Below are 15425 nucleotides of genomic sequence, written 5' to 3' on the forward strand. Positions count from 1 at the left end.
TTTGACCGAGTAGTTTTTTGTGCTGAACAAAAAGTGTCATATAAACATCTGTCAAAAACCGCTTTTTAACTTCACTTAAAATGCCACGTAAGCTACGTAAGAATATACGTAAGAGGAAGAGAGCATTGAAACATCCAATAGTAAAACTGACACCACAACAACAGTTGCAACAACAAATTATGAATGACCCCACTATGTTGCAACAAATGTCAAGCAACCCTATGCTTTTAAACCGAGTTATTGGTGCACAGAGTGGAGGTTTAAGAGCGGCACTTTTAGCGAAAATGGCAGGCTATGGTGGAGCTGCAGACGGAACAGCTTATAACCCTCAAAGTCAAATGAATTTGAGTTCACTCAAAAATCAAATAACAGATGTCAAAAAGTCAAACATAGACATACAGAAACAAATAAGTGAAAACGAAAAGAAACTAGAATATGACAGACACACAAAGAAACTCAATGAGTTAAACGTAGAGAAAAAGAAGAAAGAAGAACAACCGAAAGAACTAAGTACAGAGGAATATGCGAAAAAAGTGTCAGAAAAAGCAGCAGAGTAGCAAAAATGGAACAAGATGTTATAAATTTGAAAAACCATACTACTCAATATAAAGTACTGAAAGATGAAGAGATAAAACAAAAAGCCCTGAAGACATATATGGATAGCGATGAGTATAAAAAAGAAGTTGAAGCAAATGTAAAGGCAGAAAAACTTTTACAGTTGCAAAACCAAACCGTACAGTATGAAAACTTAGCACAAGAAAGTAAAAATAACGACGCAGCCATGCAAAAGGCAATGAAAAGCGCAGAATATATAAAAGCTAATAATGACTGGTTAGATGCCCAAGCCAACGCCAAAGCAGCCCAACTTATAGGGTCAATAAGGACAAAAATACAAGCGGATGAAGACAGTTCAAATGAAGCTTTAATGAATGCTGACTTTAAGAACGCCTTCGAAGCTCTTCATAGTAAGGTGAAACTAGTGAACGACTTCTCATCTGGAAAGAAACTGAAGTCTGAAGGTTTCGACAACGAGTTAAGAGAAGTAGCACAAAATATGACGAAAATAACAGATGCAGCAACGAGACAGGCAGTTCAAAGTGCCTATGACGCCGTTAGAGCAACTGTTGTGGAAAGTCAAGAAAAAGAGTTACAACAGACCAAAACAGACCTAGTAAATGCTTTCTTAAAAACGAAAAGTCAGGTAGGACATTATGCTGCAGATGGAACATATGTGCCAGCTAGTGGAACTTATATACCACCAAACCCTCCAAGAGAAGCACCTGCACCAGGACTACCTAAAACATTTACATCGTCACATGGACACAGACACAGGCATGCACCAAAACCAACACAACAACCAACACAACAACCAACAGTTCAAAATCCAGCACAACAACCAACAGTTCAAAATCCAGCACCACAACCAACAGTTCAAAACACTGCACAGCAACCAACAGTTCAAAACCCTGCACAACAACAACCACAAACAGCACAACAACCACAAACAGAGCAAGGACATAAAAGAAGTAGAGAACAAGGAAACCAAGAATTCTTAAAAATGCTTAAGGAAAGTTATGGTTACCCAGATACTCTTGACTTTAGTGACAGATATAAAGAAGCTATTAGAAAGTTCAAGGAAGGAAATACTGACCCGAACCTATTTAGCTTTATGGTTCAGCACCAAATGGGATATAATTTCAAACCTGGAAAATACAAGCTCGCTAAGGGATATGATTTAATAGCATATCATCCAAATGACATGACTGAATTTACTCCGAGATATTTGGTGTCAGAGATAAATGATAATTCAACTATCTTCATGAAACGCGTAAAAAATAGAGACGGAACGAAAGAAGAAAGGGTTATGAATGCGGATGGCTTAAATAGGGAACTTGTTAAAAACGGTCTCGGAATATATGAAATGCCAGCAGATGAGGTACAAGAAACTCCACAGGAAGAAGTTCAGATACAACCAGACATGGAAGAAATAGTTCAGCAACAACAGCTAGAAGAGCCAGAAGGAAACGAACAAGTCCCTCCTTTGGAAACTAACTTCACAGAACTAGATGAAGATTTGGAACAGCCGAAAAATCTTGACCCTCAACAAGAGTATGCGGAGAATATGGAATCTTTCCAAGAGTCTAAGAAAAATTCGGCTGACATAGTAGAAGAATATCGAAAAATGTTCGCCGACATACAAAAGACTCCAACATCAGATGAAAATATTCAGCATAGAATGGAAGAACTGAAAGAAAATGTACGCAAATACAACAATCCTTTTTACTTACGACCATATAACGTTCAATCTTTTGCTGAACTCGGTGAAAATAAAAGGTTAAATTTCAACAAAACATATAGAAATGAAACATTGTTTAAAGTTCATTCAGAACCTAACCAATATGGAAACAAACCTACTTTTGTTTCTGCAGACTATGGAACTACAATGAGATGGGGTCATAAAGCTAATCCGGATAGGTGGTTCATAAACTTACAACCTCAATTCCAAGAAGTTGTAGACGCAATGGAAGTGAATGGTGAACCAGATATAGCTGTATTTTCAGCGCGGCTTTAATGCCATTGAAAGATATGAAAGATGCAGATATTTGAACCAGTATGAAATGAACATGGCTGATGGAAATATAACACCTGACGTTCTAGAACATTATCTCAAAGAACTACACAGAACCATAAAGATGGTATATTGGTGAAGAGTTTAGAAAGAAAGTTAGGGAGATAGAAGGAAGAGAACCTTTGTACATGACCTTGCAAACGAAAGTTTACAAAATGTCATAAAAACTTACTTTGCAGACAATGAACTGAGAAAGGGATGAATATTTAAGAAAACTCAAATGGACAGTACCAAATGAATGTTAGTATTGAAAAAACATGTTCCTTGACAAAATAAAACCAACTACAGAAATAAATGACGCAAGACTGAAACATTGGGTAAAAGCTTTCCCATTCACAAAAGATATTATTGGTAACATGAAAGAAAACCAGAATGGCTACAAAAAACATATATTTGGAAACGAGCTTATTCCATATGGACAAGCTCTGTTTGAAGAGCTTGAACCGGAAACTCAGGAAAGAGTCATGCAAACAATACGCGAAGACTCAAATACAAACTATGACAAATTCTTTCTAGGATATAGGTTACCTGAGATGGGCGACCAGAGCCAAAGGCAAAAAAGGACATGGGAAATTTACAACATACTAGGTGAACATGAGGCAAAGATGCAACAACTTGAAGCAGAGGGCAAAGTTACCAAAAGCGACACCAAAGAAGAAGAGTAGAACAAAGTGAAAATAGTGAAGAAGTAACTTCATCTAGTGAAAGTAGTGGCAATGAAGGAAAAAGAAGAGTTAAAAACTCAGTCAGGAAGAAAGTAAAGCTTGTACGAGTGGGTTCTATTATGACACATAAATCCAACTATTCTATATTTTTACCCATATGAAATGACGCCGCTCAGAATATAACGCCAACAGTTTTGGATGCCATGAACGGAAATGTTCCGAATGGTATAACGAATGCGACAATGCCATTAGAAGGTCAGAAATAGTTCCTGGAACTTACGAATATACAACTGCTGTTTCTTATGGAAACGTAGGTGAGTTTGGAGAAGGTTCTTCACAACAGTAGATATTGCTTGCGACAGGTTTCATATTATTTCTTGACAACTCATTCTTATACGTGGAACAAGACATTGAAATAAAACCTTCTGCCAAGTTGTCTGACAAGAAAGGTTGCAATGGAATTTTCTATGTCGGATACCAATATGCTCCAGAAGTTTTCATGGGATATAAGATATATTTCTAACTCTGACTTAGTTCAAACAGTACATGGGCAAACTATGAATGGTTCGCTTTGAGAAACTCAGTACAACCACAAGCTAGAGAACAAACAGACCAGTATGCAACTATTGAGAAAATAAGAAGACTTGACCCTAACGTTCCAGGAGTTTTATGTTAACCTTTCTGGTTCAGATGGAACTGCTGCCACTAAAGTAAAACTGAAACTTAGAGTTCCTTTGTCATCTTTCCTTCATCTTCAGGTTTTTAAGATACTTGCCAAACTGGGCAGGAAAAATTTCTATTGAACTTACTCCAAGCAAAAATAACTTAGTCATTGCACCAACACAAGACCCATTCACTACTTACAGACGTAAGGGAACAAATCAACGTCATTCGCCGAATTTTGCAAAGACAAAGTTGACTTAGACTTTGGTTTCTCAAACTTCAACAATGAAGTAAACTATTATTTCAATGCTGCTGGAACTGCTTGGGACCCAGTTAAGTTTACATGCGAAAAAGTTTGAATGCAAGAGAATAGAAAGCAGACTTGCAGTCTATATGTTGGACCCAGATATTTCAAATGCTTTAGCTGCCAAATATATTGCAGTTCCACTTATGTTCCCTATACACCAAATATCTGTCAAAGACTTTGCAGGTGAAGTTGGAAACCAAAGTGCTGACCCAGGTGCAAGAAAAGATATTGCTTTAACAACTGCAATGAAACATGCAGATACTATGTTTGTACTGTTCAGACGAACTATAAATGACTATTCTTGTTTCTACAACCCCGGTATTAAATATCATATAAACATAGATGGCAAATATTATCCAAGAGAAGAATATTCTTACAGTTGAGGATATGAGGTCATACAACTTGACATTAGATGCTATGAACTTTAACAACAACTTCACAACAACCATTAACCCTGAAATGCAAAGTTCTATTATGCCATATGTGAAAGTTATGGACTCATACAGGAGGTCAAAAAACTCAATATACAAATGGAGACCGTTCAAACTTTTGGCTTGGCATTCCATTTGCTGACTCAGAGACTTTATGGGTGGTATTTCAACTGTTGGTACTGTACAAATACAATATACTGGTGACAGAGACGGTCCAGATGAACTGAGAGCAAAGAAGTTTACAAAACCAATAGCACTTTTCACGGAAGATGCTCTTTTGAAGATTCGTTCGATGAAACCTGCTGGGGCTCCTCAGATTGGCATAACGACAGCTTCCATCGAGCAGATTTTGGCAGCAGGTCAGTAAGTTGTTCTTGAACTGACTTCTCTCCGTCAAATATTGACAGTACGCCAGTTTTGACATAATATTGTAAGATAAACTTACCTTTAAAATATCTGTAAGTTTTGTTTTATATTTTTGTCTGCTTCAAGAACTTTCACCATTTCAGTTATACCAACTTTCTTTGCTTTATGAAAATATTTTGGTTCAGCAAATATTGCTATTCTATAACATTTACCATTGTTTGTATAAAGAACTATTCTGTCAATGTATTTGTATTGTTGTGTGTGTAAACTTTGTTCTGCTTCAATTCGAAGAGATACTCGAATACGTCCATCTTTTTATTCTAAGTAAAATGTCATTTCCGAAAAATAGAAGCGTGAGTGTTTCAAAAGGTTTAATGGCGGTGGCAGATGTGAAGTTAAATTCACCAACTCAAACAAACAGTCAAAGTGTTGTTGTCAATGTCAAAGACAGAGATGTTGAAGTGGGGAAACCATACGAAGACGAAGATGGTATAACAATTGTTCCTGTAAAAGAACAACCAACATATCCTGAAGTTAGCAGAGACTTAAGTTCTGTTGCAGATATTCGAAACGACTACCAACAACTGAAAGACAAACTTCAAACTCAGGAGAAGATTTGTCAAGCTTTAAGTATAATGTTAAACTTGGTCGAACACAACCCTGTAAAAGTGAACTCATATGTCATTGCACCTCATGAAGTTTTGAAAGAACTATTGAAACTTTTGACAGAGGCAGACGATAAACATCAAAGAAATAGAACCCGACATTAGTTGCTGTGGTGTTTCATATAATGTCATTGACAAGATATACGTTATGAAAGGAGGTGAAACGTTGAACTTAAAGTATAGTTTCCCAGACGTCATAAAAATATTTGACGACCACAACATTTCATTAAAATTTATTTGCTAAGTAAAAATGTCAAAACTTCTTGAAAGATGTTTGAAGAAAAATAATATAGACTTTATTTCATGTAAAGGACTTTACACACTTTTGAACGATATGAAAGACCCTGTTTTGTTTGTTCGTGTAGACAAAGGAAAGTTCTATGTCTTTACAAAATATTTGAACTTCTTAGACAGAGAACTTCAAGAAACGCCATGTGAAAGTTTAGATGAAGTTCTTCTCCACTTTCAGAAAAACTTTTAAATATATATAAATGGCAGAAGATATAATGGTTTATACTATTACGACTAAAAACCCTGAGTCATATAATTCTATAACAACAAACTTACAAAGTCCTCAAGGACGATATTGTAAACTAACCTTAAACACAATGACGACTAAAGCCTGTTTTGCTCTTTTGACACCAGAAGACTTTATTGTTGTGAATGGTAAAAAATACTCCTTTGAAGATACTTACTCAGATATACCACCAACAGGTTTTGTTGACTTATTTAATACTTTAAGTACGGGTGTAACATGTGCTGCAACTAGAGCAGGTTTCATTATGTTTGGATGTCCGACTGAGTTTACTATAAACGATATGAGCTATAATACAAAACTTATTTCTGGTTTTTACTACCAACAGTTTCCTATAACAGGAAAAGGTGTCATACAAGGAATGTCTATTCCATTGACATTAAGCACACCAATCTTATATATTGTTTCAAACTTAGGTTCAAAGTGTTATTCGAATGTCGACAGAAACTATTATGACCAAAAGATACTTATGCGTATAAACAATACTTTCTCTGCTGGTTTGCCTATTGTTCATTCGAATGCAGAATTTTCAACCTTAGTGAACTCAAACACTTTGGCAAGTATAACGTTGACATTAGTTGACGCAAACTTTGTTCCTGTAAAACTTTTATGTCCTATGTATTTGTCAATGACGGCAGAAAGTTTCGAATTGGAAGATGCAACTGGTGAAAGTATTGTATTACAAGAACAACTTCAACAACAAATAGCTCAAGAACAACAAATGCAACAAATGCAACAACAAAGTCAAGAATAAAAAAAATATTTTTTTTTTATTTTTATAAAAATGTACAGAATAGATGTTTCAGATTTTTATGACTTCCAAGCATTCAGAAATATGTGTCCATTTCGAGACTATAACAAAGCAGTCGAGAATTTGAAACGTTTAGTCATTTATGTCGACTCTGCCCCAGAATGTTATGTTATGAAAGAATGGGATGTGTCTTTAACAAACCAAGAGCAACAATAGTTCAGAACAAGAATGTAGACAGAAACTTAAGAAAATAAAAGTCGTACAAGTTGGCATGAAGATGTTAGATGCTTGGGATATCTTATTGTCAAAGTTAGAAGATTTTTCAGTTCGAGGTATAAAGTTCTATACACCTTCTCCAAACTTCTATTCTATCTTCACTGGATATAAATACGAACAAGTAGAATGGAAAGAAAATATTATAGAAGCTTGGTTAGACCATGTCAAAGAAATTATATGCAATGGAAACGAAAGAGTCTATGAGTATATCTTATGTTGGTTTGCAAACATCTTACAACATCCAAGTGCTAAAAATGAAACTGCTCTCATTATAATTGGAAAACAAGGAACTGGTAAGAACACATTCTTTACAGATATTTGTGCAAACTGTTAGAAGGCTATTCGAACCCGAATATGACAAACTTAGAAAACATCTGTGGCAAGTTTAACTCTCAATAGAGAATATGAAACTTATAGTTGCAATGAACTTCAAAGTATAGATACAACAAAAGTTTTGAACTCAGATGCTTTGAAGAGTCTTATAACAGACAAAGTTGGAGTTGTTGAAAGAAAGTATAAAGACCAAAGAGTTTGTGAAAATGTTGCAAACTTCATTATGGTTTCAAACAATGCTGTTCCGATGAAGTTAGAAAGTTCTGACAGAAGATATGTAGTTGTCAGAACGTCAGATTCTCATATGCAAGATACAGAATATTTTGACGACTTAGCAGAAACTTTGACATCTGACTTTTACAACCACTTGTTCTCATATTTTATGACATTAGATATTTCAAAGTTCAATCCAAGACAAATTCCACATACCGAAGAGAGACAAACATTGTTAGAAGCAAACAAGAGTGTATATGAACTGTTCATAGATGAAACTGACTTTGAGTGTTTAGATGAAAGGTCATTGTACGATTCGTATAAACAATATTGTCAAGAATATGGTTATATGACAGCGTCTAAACGAACATTCTTGGCAAATGTCAAAAGTCTTTTAGACGTACAGAATGGTGTATATACAAAGAAAAATTTTTATGAGTAAATTTTAAAAAAAATATTTTTTTATCCGATAGAAAAAGATGGCAAAATTCATCTCAGTAAACAAGTACATGTCAGGACTTAAAGAAGAACTAGACCCATTCACATATTTGAATGTTTACTTCTACCATTTTGAAAAGTCTTCATTCAGCAAAGTTTGGAACATCGAACCAGTTAAGTTTGCTATTGTGACTAAAAATGGTGCGAAATTTGAAGACTTAGACATAGAAGGTTTGTTAGCAGTCAAAGAAAGTTTTGACAGAAGGTTTTCAAACCTTAAAGAAGGCAAAGCATACAAACTTGTTATACCTTATGAACCAAAGAAAGCAGACGACTATGAATATTATGAGTCTAAAGTTGTAGAAGTTCAAGGTAAATTGAGTAAAAAGATTTTAGAGTCTAAGCCAGTGTTTACTCCTAAAGAGGAAGAGAACATTGACATTGACCCAGAAATGTTCTAAAAATAAAATTTTATTTTTACATGTCAAATTTCTTTTTCTCTGGAACTGGTTCAGGTTCTTTCTTCTCTTCTTCTTTCTTTTCTTTCTTTTCTTTCTTCTTCTTTTCTGGTGGAGTTATGTCAAATTTGGCGCAACTATATTTATGTAAAAGTTCTTTGTCCTTTAATAGCTCTTCTATTCTGTTTTCTATTTCATCTTCAAGAACAGCGCATGTGTCTTCTTTGCATTCTAAGAAGTTTTGTTGGACTTCATCTCCAAGAGGCGTCATCTCTGTCAACAAGTCTGTCATTGACAAATTTTAAGACTTCTCTGCTTAATGTTTTATGGTTCTTGTCATATTCCCAGAAACAGAACTTTAGAACAAATTCCCCTTTCTTGTTTACACTATGTAAGATTTTATGGTCGACAGATGTTTTGCTGTCGAAAAGCTTGTCTCGAATATAGATAGCGAAATCGCTAGACATTTTCTAAAAGATAAAAATTTTAATTTTTCTAAAAATATGTTAGAAAAAAAGTTTGCTGACATTGACAAAAAATTTGAGAATGTTTTAAACAAGAACAAGAGGAAGTTAGAAAATGCTCAGATAAAGCCTATACATGACAAGTTCTTATTTGCTCAGAATGGTATAACAGGTCTAATTGCACCACCTGGGTCGGGTAAGACTTTCACTTATCTTAAAATGGCTGCACAACAACAAGAACTAGATGAGAAGAACCCATTCTATGAGTTAGTTGTCATTTGTAGTACTTCTGGTCAATTTGACCAAACCGTCAATTCGTTCAAAGATATTATAAAGAAGTCTAAGTTAGTATGTATAAAGGATACTGAGTTGTTAGATTGGATAGAGAAGTACCAAAGAAGAGTTTTGAAGTATAATGCTATAAATGAGTATATAAATTCTAAGTTCAAAGACCCAAATGAGGAAATGCAGAGAATATTAGAGAAGAAACACTTCAGAAACAAACAGAAAGAGATAGAATACATTTCGAAGAAATTGCAATCTTACGATTGGAAGACATACCCTCATAGGTGTCTTCTTATCTTAGATGACTTTGCTTCTCATCCTTTGTTAAAGAACAGAGAACAAGACATGTGTCGAATTCTTAAGAAGCTCAGACACTTTAACATCTCAGTCGTAATATGTGTACAGACAGCAAAGAGTTTAAGTAAGGATGTTAAAAGAATACTTACTGACATTGTACTTTTCCCCGGATTGTCCGAAGACGATTTCATGGAACTTATGAAAGAGTCCATGGCAGGTAAGTTTGACAGACATGAACTATGGGAGAAGTACAAAGTCATACAAGACCCTCATACTTCTTTCAGAATTCATATCTACGCAAACAAAGTTCAAATTGTAAAAAGTCAAGCTTGAAAAATCTAAGTGTTTAGTCTTAGTAAGATGGTAGCTTCTTAAAGCATATGCCGTCCTTGAGTTTTAGGTACGTGAAGAGAAGTACAATGAATTCAATTACGAGTACAATTGCAATGACAACTAAGGCAACTATTTTTGTCTTTTGCCAGCAAGGGTACTTCTTCTCTTCCAATGGTTCGGCAGAACTATACTCACTCATGAGAAATGTCAAAACGGTTTAATAGAAAAAGTGTCATCTACTCTACTTGTTTGAAGTTGTCAAAATACTCTGTTATTTTTCACGATTTTCATAGAGTTTTGGCGACTGCGGTTTTTTACTTACTCGCTGTTCTTCACTGTTTTCATACGGAATCTCTTCTCTCGGTTTTCCGAGGGAAGCAAGCATATGAGGAAATTCATGAAATTTGGTCATTTTTCAGCAAAAATATATTTTAGGTGAAGAGGTGAGATCTCACCTGTTTTCTCACCTCTTTTTTTTTCACAACCGTTTTACATGGTAAACGTTATTTTTACATTATGACACGAAGTGAAGATTTGCACTTCGTCAAATTTTATAAAAAATTAGCGTTATTTTTACATTATGACACGAAGTGAAGGTTTGCACTTCGTCAAATTTTATAAAAAAAATAGCGTTATTTTTACATTATGACACGAAGTGAAGGTTTGCACTTCGTCAAATTTTATAAAAAAAATAGCGTTATTTTTACATTATGACACGAAGTGAAGATTTGCACTTCGTCAAAAATAACAGTTATATAATGAAAAAGTGTCATTTTTTTCATGTCCGAAGACTCGAAGGTGCAACACTTCCAAAATACCGACGAACTCAGAAGAGCAGCATGGCAGTATCTTCTTGACAACTTCTTTGAGTTCTCCAGGTACACCTTGGAAAATGCTGAAGAACTCCGACACAGAGAATTTGGAGAAATTGCACTCCAATACTACCTTGACAAACAAAGGGTAAACAAAGGGTAAATTAAGACTAAAAACTTAACGTTTAAAAAGTGACATTTTTATGAGCTCCGAGTCACCGAGAAAACTTGGTCAGATGTTAGCAGCTTACTTCCCTGAGGAGGATGGAAGCGTTACATACGTAAGGTTCAAAAACAACGAACCTGGAATTGCGTACCAAATTCGCAATTACATGACCATGGAAGAGTACGAAAGGTTCCTACAAGAGAAACCAGCTCTAAACAACTCAGAAAAGAAAGAATAAAAAGTTTAACTCGTAATTGTTTATTTTTTTTTACTTGTATGGGCAAGCTGCAAGAATGAAGTCGACTATCTCAGTCTTTGTTTTGACGAGCTGGACGGCTCTTGCGAGTACGTCTGTTTTGCGGTCTCCAGCTGGTGTCTGACCTTCGTAATTGCGCATGTTCTTGAGAGCTCCAACTGTAAATGATTGTAGGATGAAGAGTCTCTCAGACTGCTTGAGGTAGTCTTCACGGTCGCGAACCGAATCTGTGGTACGAGTCGAATCGGTCGATTTGAGGGAAGAGACTGAAAGCCTGTCGTCTTCCATAGGGGCTGTGGCATAATCTTTGCATAAGCGGTTCAGACCTTCTTCGAACTCTTGGTCTCTCTTCGATTTGGATTGAGATTGGAATTGCTGGGGTGGAGCTTGCTGGAACATCCAAGGGTTGGGGAAGTAAGGCATAGGCTGAGGAGGAGGGTAGTTCGGGAAGCCTTGTGGTGGGTAGTAACCTTGAGGTGGAAATTGGTAGTAACCTTGAGATGGAAATTGGTAGTAATTTGGTGGAGGACTTGCTGGAACTGAGGTTGCTGAGGAGACTGTTGTGGTTCTGCAGCTTTCGGTTCTTCTGGCTTTGGAAGGCATTCAGGAAGAGGAACGTCAGTCATCCGTTTGTGTCCTGTCGGAAGGAAAAATTTTTCCTGTCGGAAGGAAGAACTTTTCCTGTCGGAAGGAAGAAACTTTTTCTGTCGGAAGGAAGAACTTTTTCTGTTGGAAGGAAAAACTTTTTCTGAAGTTCGACCAAAAAGTTCTCAATTTTCGAAAATTTGAATGGTTTACGGACGGACAACTGGAAGAGTTCTTCCTGTCGGAAGGAAAAATTTTTCCCTTTGTCCGGAAAATTTTTTCCAGTTGTCGGGAAAATATTTTCCTGTCGGATGGAAGGACTCGGAATGCCAGAAGGATTTGACGAGGCAATTTACCTAATTGAAATTAACGACTGCGTAAAAGACTACTTGCGCAGGTAATGAAGCCCAAGGTCAAGTTCACCACTATTTCTGGAAGGTCTACACTTCAGCTCGAGACTTCGACTGGAATTCCAATTCAAATACCAGACGGGACAGCCTACGATGGCATAAAGGACGCCAAAGAGAAGCTCTTGTTAAGTTCCTAAACAAACGTCCTTGGATAAAAATACCAAACAAGGAGAACCCCCTACCCCATATGAAATTGGCAATTCAGTCTCTCCTTCACTTCTCGGGTCAGCCGTTCTACATAACCTGTGAAGGCGACATCCAACCAGTACTGTAAACCTTAACGTTTAGAGTAAAAACATTTTTTTTCATTTTTTGAATGAAGCAAGTTAAATTCGTCCCACACCAATCTGAATGGACCGATGAAGAGTTTCAAGCCATCGTTGAAGACGTTGAGAACGACATAGACGGCGAACTTAAAGGAGCTCAAATCACAATTGCAACCAAAATTGCAGAGGTCAAGGAACAGATAGCTCCACTTAAAGCTACCAAAGCTACTCTTGACCTCATGGATAGTTACCGTTTAGATGTCAAGAGTGGAATAAGACAATTAAAATTAAAACTTCTAAACTACGAAGCTATACTCCAAAAGTTAGCAGAAATGAGAAGACTTTACCAGAGCTACTTACATGTAAGGGACTTACCTTCAAGCAGTCCGACCAAAGATGAATTTGTTGACATTGTCCCAATTTTGTCCGAAAGTCAGCTCAGATGTTTCGAACTGCTCCCAACATATCCGGAATATGAACGTTTGCCTGAACTCTTTCGCCTCAAAAAACGTTTTTTGGTTCTCATGTTCCAAACTTTTATCGGAAGAGACAACAAACGTTCAGAAGAAGAACAAGATATTATTTTAAACTTGTTGTATGACATAACTGTCATAACAAGCTTTTGAAGTAAAACCGCCATTCTCAAACCACTTCATTTTTTCGATGTCCGAACAAGCACCGAAGCCAAACTCAATGGCAGATGTCCTTTCAAGGTTGCCAGAAAAGCGCCCAGTTCAAATTCAAATTGCCCAATTGAACGCTCATCTGTCAAACACCATTAAGACTCTCCAAAGTAGTCTTATGAAGAGATAACCAATCTCAAAGCCAATGTCCTCATGAACCAAGCTTCCAATGAGAAAGTCCTGAACGATTTCGCGGAAACCTTGCGCCAATACAACATAGAGAACCAAAACCTTGCCCGACTCATCTACCGTTTCTTCGAAGAGATAGACGCCATCTGGAAGGTACTCGGAAAGGACAGAACATGCAACACCGTACTTCGTGAAACACAGAATTGCCGAAGGTATTATCAAAGAAGAGGAAGAAGAGGAAGAAGAAGAAGAGAAACACGAAGAAAAGGAAGTTTGGTCAACCCTTGTTGTCGATGACGCTTACGAAATTTCCCAACCCTACCCATACAAATCCGCAACAAGGCGACAGGCAAGGTTCTTACCCCAGTCCTCAACAACTTGGGACACTTGAACCTTAACCTTCGGAATTACGGTTCATTCCATGGGAAGCTTGTCGCATGCAATGGGTTCCAAATCCAGACAAGAAGACGAGGGTCAGACACATTGACGGTGACAAGCTCAACAACCGTAAGGAGAACCTCGAGTGGTTCTAAGAGTAAAAAAATTTTATTTTAGGGGGAAACCCCAAGTAAATTTAGGTGTTTATTTGGATAAGTATGTTAAATTAAGGGTAATTTGCAAAATTAGTTCCCGACCTTTGAATTGGGCTCTTTCGTTATCCCAGTTGCGTAGGAGGTCGTCCCAGAGGAGTTGGTAGAATTGCCAATCCAAGGACGATTTGTCCTCCCAGGCATTGAGGATGTACTGCTCGTAGAGTTTCATGACCTCTGCCTTGCACCAGACACCCTCTCCCTTGGAACGTAAGGCTTCTTCGAAGTGCTCGAATGCGATTGGCTGCGTGACCATCCGAAATGACACTTTTTGTCCGTTTGGTCAATGTTCGTGTCTCGTGCCATAGTCGACGAAAATACAGACAAACAGGTTATATATGAGTTTGAGACCAAGAATGGTGTAACTCGACCTGTCCGATTCAAAGACTCCGAGGGCGACCATGAAATTAAACGGAAATTAGCTAGGAAGGAATATAAAATGGACTGGTTGCCACCACCTCCACCTCCACCACCTTTACCTGTTCCTCAAGTAAATAAGCCTTTCCCGTTCCCAAGAATTCCCACATTTTAATTCAAATTCGAATAAAAATTTTTTATTTCATGCAATGTTTTATTTCTGTGCCGTCTTCAAGTATGCCCCAGTACTTACGCTTGGAGAGGACATGAACTTCGGTGAAAATTTTGTCCAATTTGAATTGACCCATCTTTCACCGACTAAACCCATTTCAATGAGTTTGTTGTACCCTTCTTCGTTCGTCATGAGTGCGTCAATGTTCTCATAGTAAACCACAACTTTCGATTTGACTTCGGAGAAGAATTTGTTGTAGTTGTCAAGGACTGCCTTTGCGAACTGAGGGTAAGACCAATGTTCGACAATAGGTTTTAATGTGGTTACTAAGCCACTTTGACCTTGAGTGAATTCGTACTTCAAAACAAAAGGAGAAAACCTTTCAACAAAGTTGTCGACCTTCTCATAATGTTTACTCTTCATCTCTTGAGGTTTCTTAATGGAATATCCCCATGTCGAATTCATAAGCAATTTGAGTGTCATTGCAAGTTTGGGGTTTGAAGCTTTCCTAATATCATACAGTTGTTGTATGACTTTTCCAACTGTATAGTTCCTTCCCGGGAACTCACCATCTTCGTTTGGAATTCCAGTCGGAATATATTGGACAAACCTCATGTATGCAGCGTTAAGGTCGACATAGTATATCTTTTCATCTGAGTCGAACTTGTCGCAACCAATTGGTCCAGTTTGTGGAAATTCAAGTGAGTCTCTTATCTTCTGAGAAACTTCTCCTGTTATCTCATAAACATCGTCGAAGCAACCTGTTTCATATAAAACCTTCTGACCTAACTCAGATGCTCTCCAATACAATTTGACGTCAATTGATTGTCTCAATGGAAGTTTGTTTATAGCATTGAAGTTCTTGCAACCTCATTGGAAGTTCTTCTGGT

At 36.9% G+C, this 15425-nt stretch overlaps 7 protein-coding genes and 7 pseudogenes across 14 annotated transcripts, besides 1 other annotated feature; 11 read left to right on the plus strand and 3 right to left on the minus strand.

Annotated features, from left to right (window-relative positions):
* Positions 1-15425: part of a mobile genetic element that runs on past both edges of the window.
* On the plus strand, positions 81-3304 carry TVAGG3_0608620 (annotated as a pseudogene). The gene has a single exon. A coding segment is annotated over exon 1 (3224 nt).
* Positions 5436-5970, plus strand: TVAGG3_0608630 (annotated as a pseudogene). The gene has a single exon. A coding segment is annotated over exon 1 (535 nt).
* TVAGG3_0608640 (uncharacterized protein) lies at positions 6218-7015 on the plus strand (the record flags this gene model as incomplete). The annotated part of the gene is made up of 1 exon (XM_051239957.1): positions 6218-7015. The coding sequence occupies one exon, from the start codon at positions 6218-6220 to the stop codon at positions 7013-7015; it is 798 nt and encodes a 265-aa protein (XP_051097781.1).
* TVAGG3_0608650 lies at positions 7046-7873 on the plus strand (annotated as a pseudogene). The gene has a single exon. A coding segment is annotated over exon 1 (828 nt).
* TVAGG3_0608660 (protein of unknown function, DUF4108 family) lies at positions 8344-8733 on the plus strand (the record flags this gene model as incomplete). Its single annotated transcript, XM_001578940.2, has 1 exon — positions 8344-8733. One exon carries the CDS (start codon positions 8344-8346, stop codon positions 8731-8733), a length of 390 nt encoding a protein of 129 aa, XP_001578990.2.
* TVAGG3_0608670 lies at positions 8750-9197 on the minus strand (annotated as a pseudogene). Its single transcript has one exon. A coding segment is annotated over exon 1 (448 nt).
* On the plus strand, positions 9234-10109 carry TVAGG3_0608680 (protein of unknown function, DUF4106 family; the record flags this gene model as incomplete). Its single annotated transcript, XM_001578938.1, has 1 exon — positions 9234-10109. One exon carries the CDS (start codon positions 9234-9236, stop codon positions 10107-10109), a length of 876 nt encoding a protein of 291 aa, XP_001578988.1.
* Positions 11125-11325, plus strand: TVAGG3_0608690 (uncharacterized protein; the record flags this gene model as incomplete). Its single annotated transcript, XM_051239958.1, has 1 exon — positions 11125-11325. One exon carries the CDS (start codon positions 11125-11127, stop codon positions 11323-11325), a length of 201 nt encoding a protein of 66 aa, XP_051097782.1.
* Positions 11356-11969, minus strand: TVAGG3_0608700 (annotated as a pseudogene). The gene has a single exon. A coding segment is annotated over exon 1 (614 nt).
* On the plus strand, positions 12240-12602 carry TVAGG3_0608710 (annotated as a pseudogene). Its single transcript has one exon. A coding segment is annotated over exon 1 (363 nt).
* Positions 12655-12926, plus strand: TVAGG3_0608720 (uncharacterized protein; the record flags this gene model as incomplete). Its single annotated transcript, XM_051239959.1, has 1 exon — positions 12655-12926. A coding segment is annotated over one exon (272 nt), but the record flags the coding sequence as incomplete, so codon positions are not given.
* TVAGG3_0608730 lies at positions 13406-13949 on the plus strand (annotated as a pseudogene). The gene has a single exon. A coding segment is annotated over exon 1 (544 nt).
* Positions 13999-14262, minus strand: TVAGG3_0608740 (uncharacterized protein; the record flags this gene model as incomplete). Its single annotated transcript, XM_051239960.1, has 1 exon — positions 13999-14262. One exon carries the CDS (start codon positions 14260-14262, stop codon positions 13999-14001), a length of 264 nt encoding a protein of 87 aa, XP_051097784.1.
* TVAGG3_0608750 (uncharacterized protein) lies at positions 14293-14538 on the plus strand (the record flags this gene model as incomplete). The annotated part of the gene is made up of 1 exon (XM_001578936.2): positions 14293-14538. One exon carries the CDS (start codon positions 14293-14295, stop codon positions 14536-14538), a length of 246 nt encoding a protein of 81 aa, XP_001578986.2.

The sequence above is a fragment of the Trichomonas vaginalis genome, chromosome II (assembly GCF_026262505.1).
Source record: "Trichomonas vaginalis G3 chromosome II, whole genome shotgun sequence".
In the NCBI taxonomy this organism is placed as follows: Eukaryota; Parabasalia; order Trichomonadida; family Trichomonadidae; genus Trichomonas; species Trichomonas vaginalis.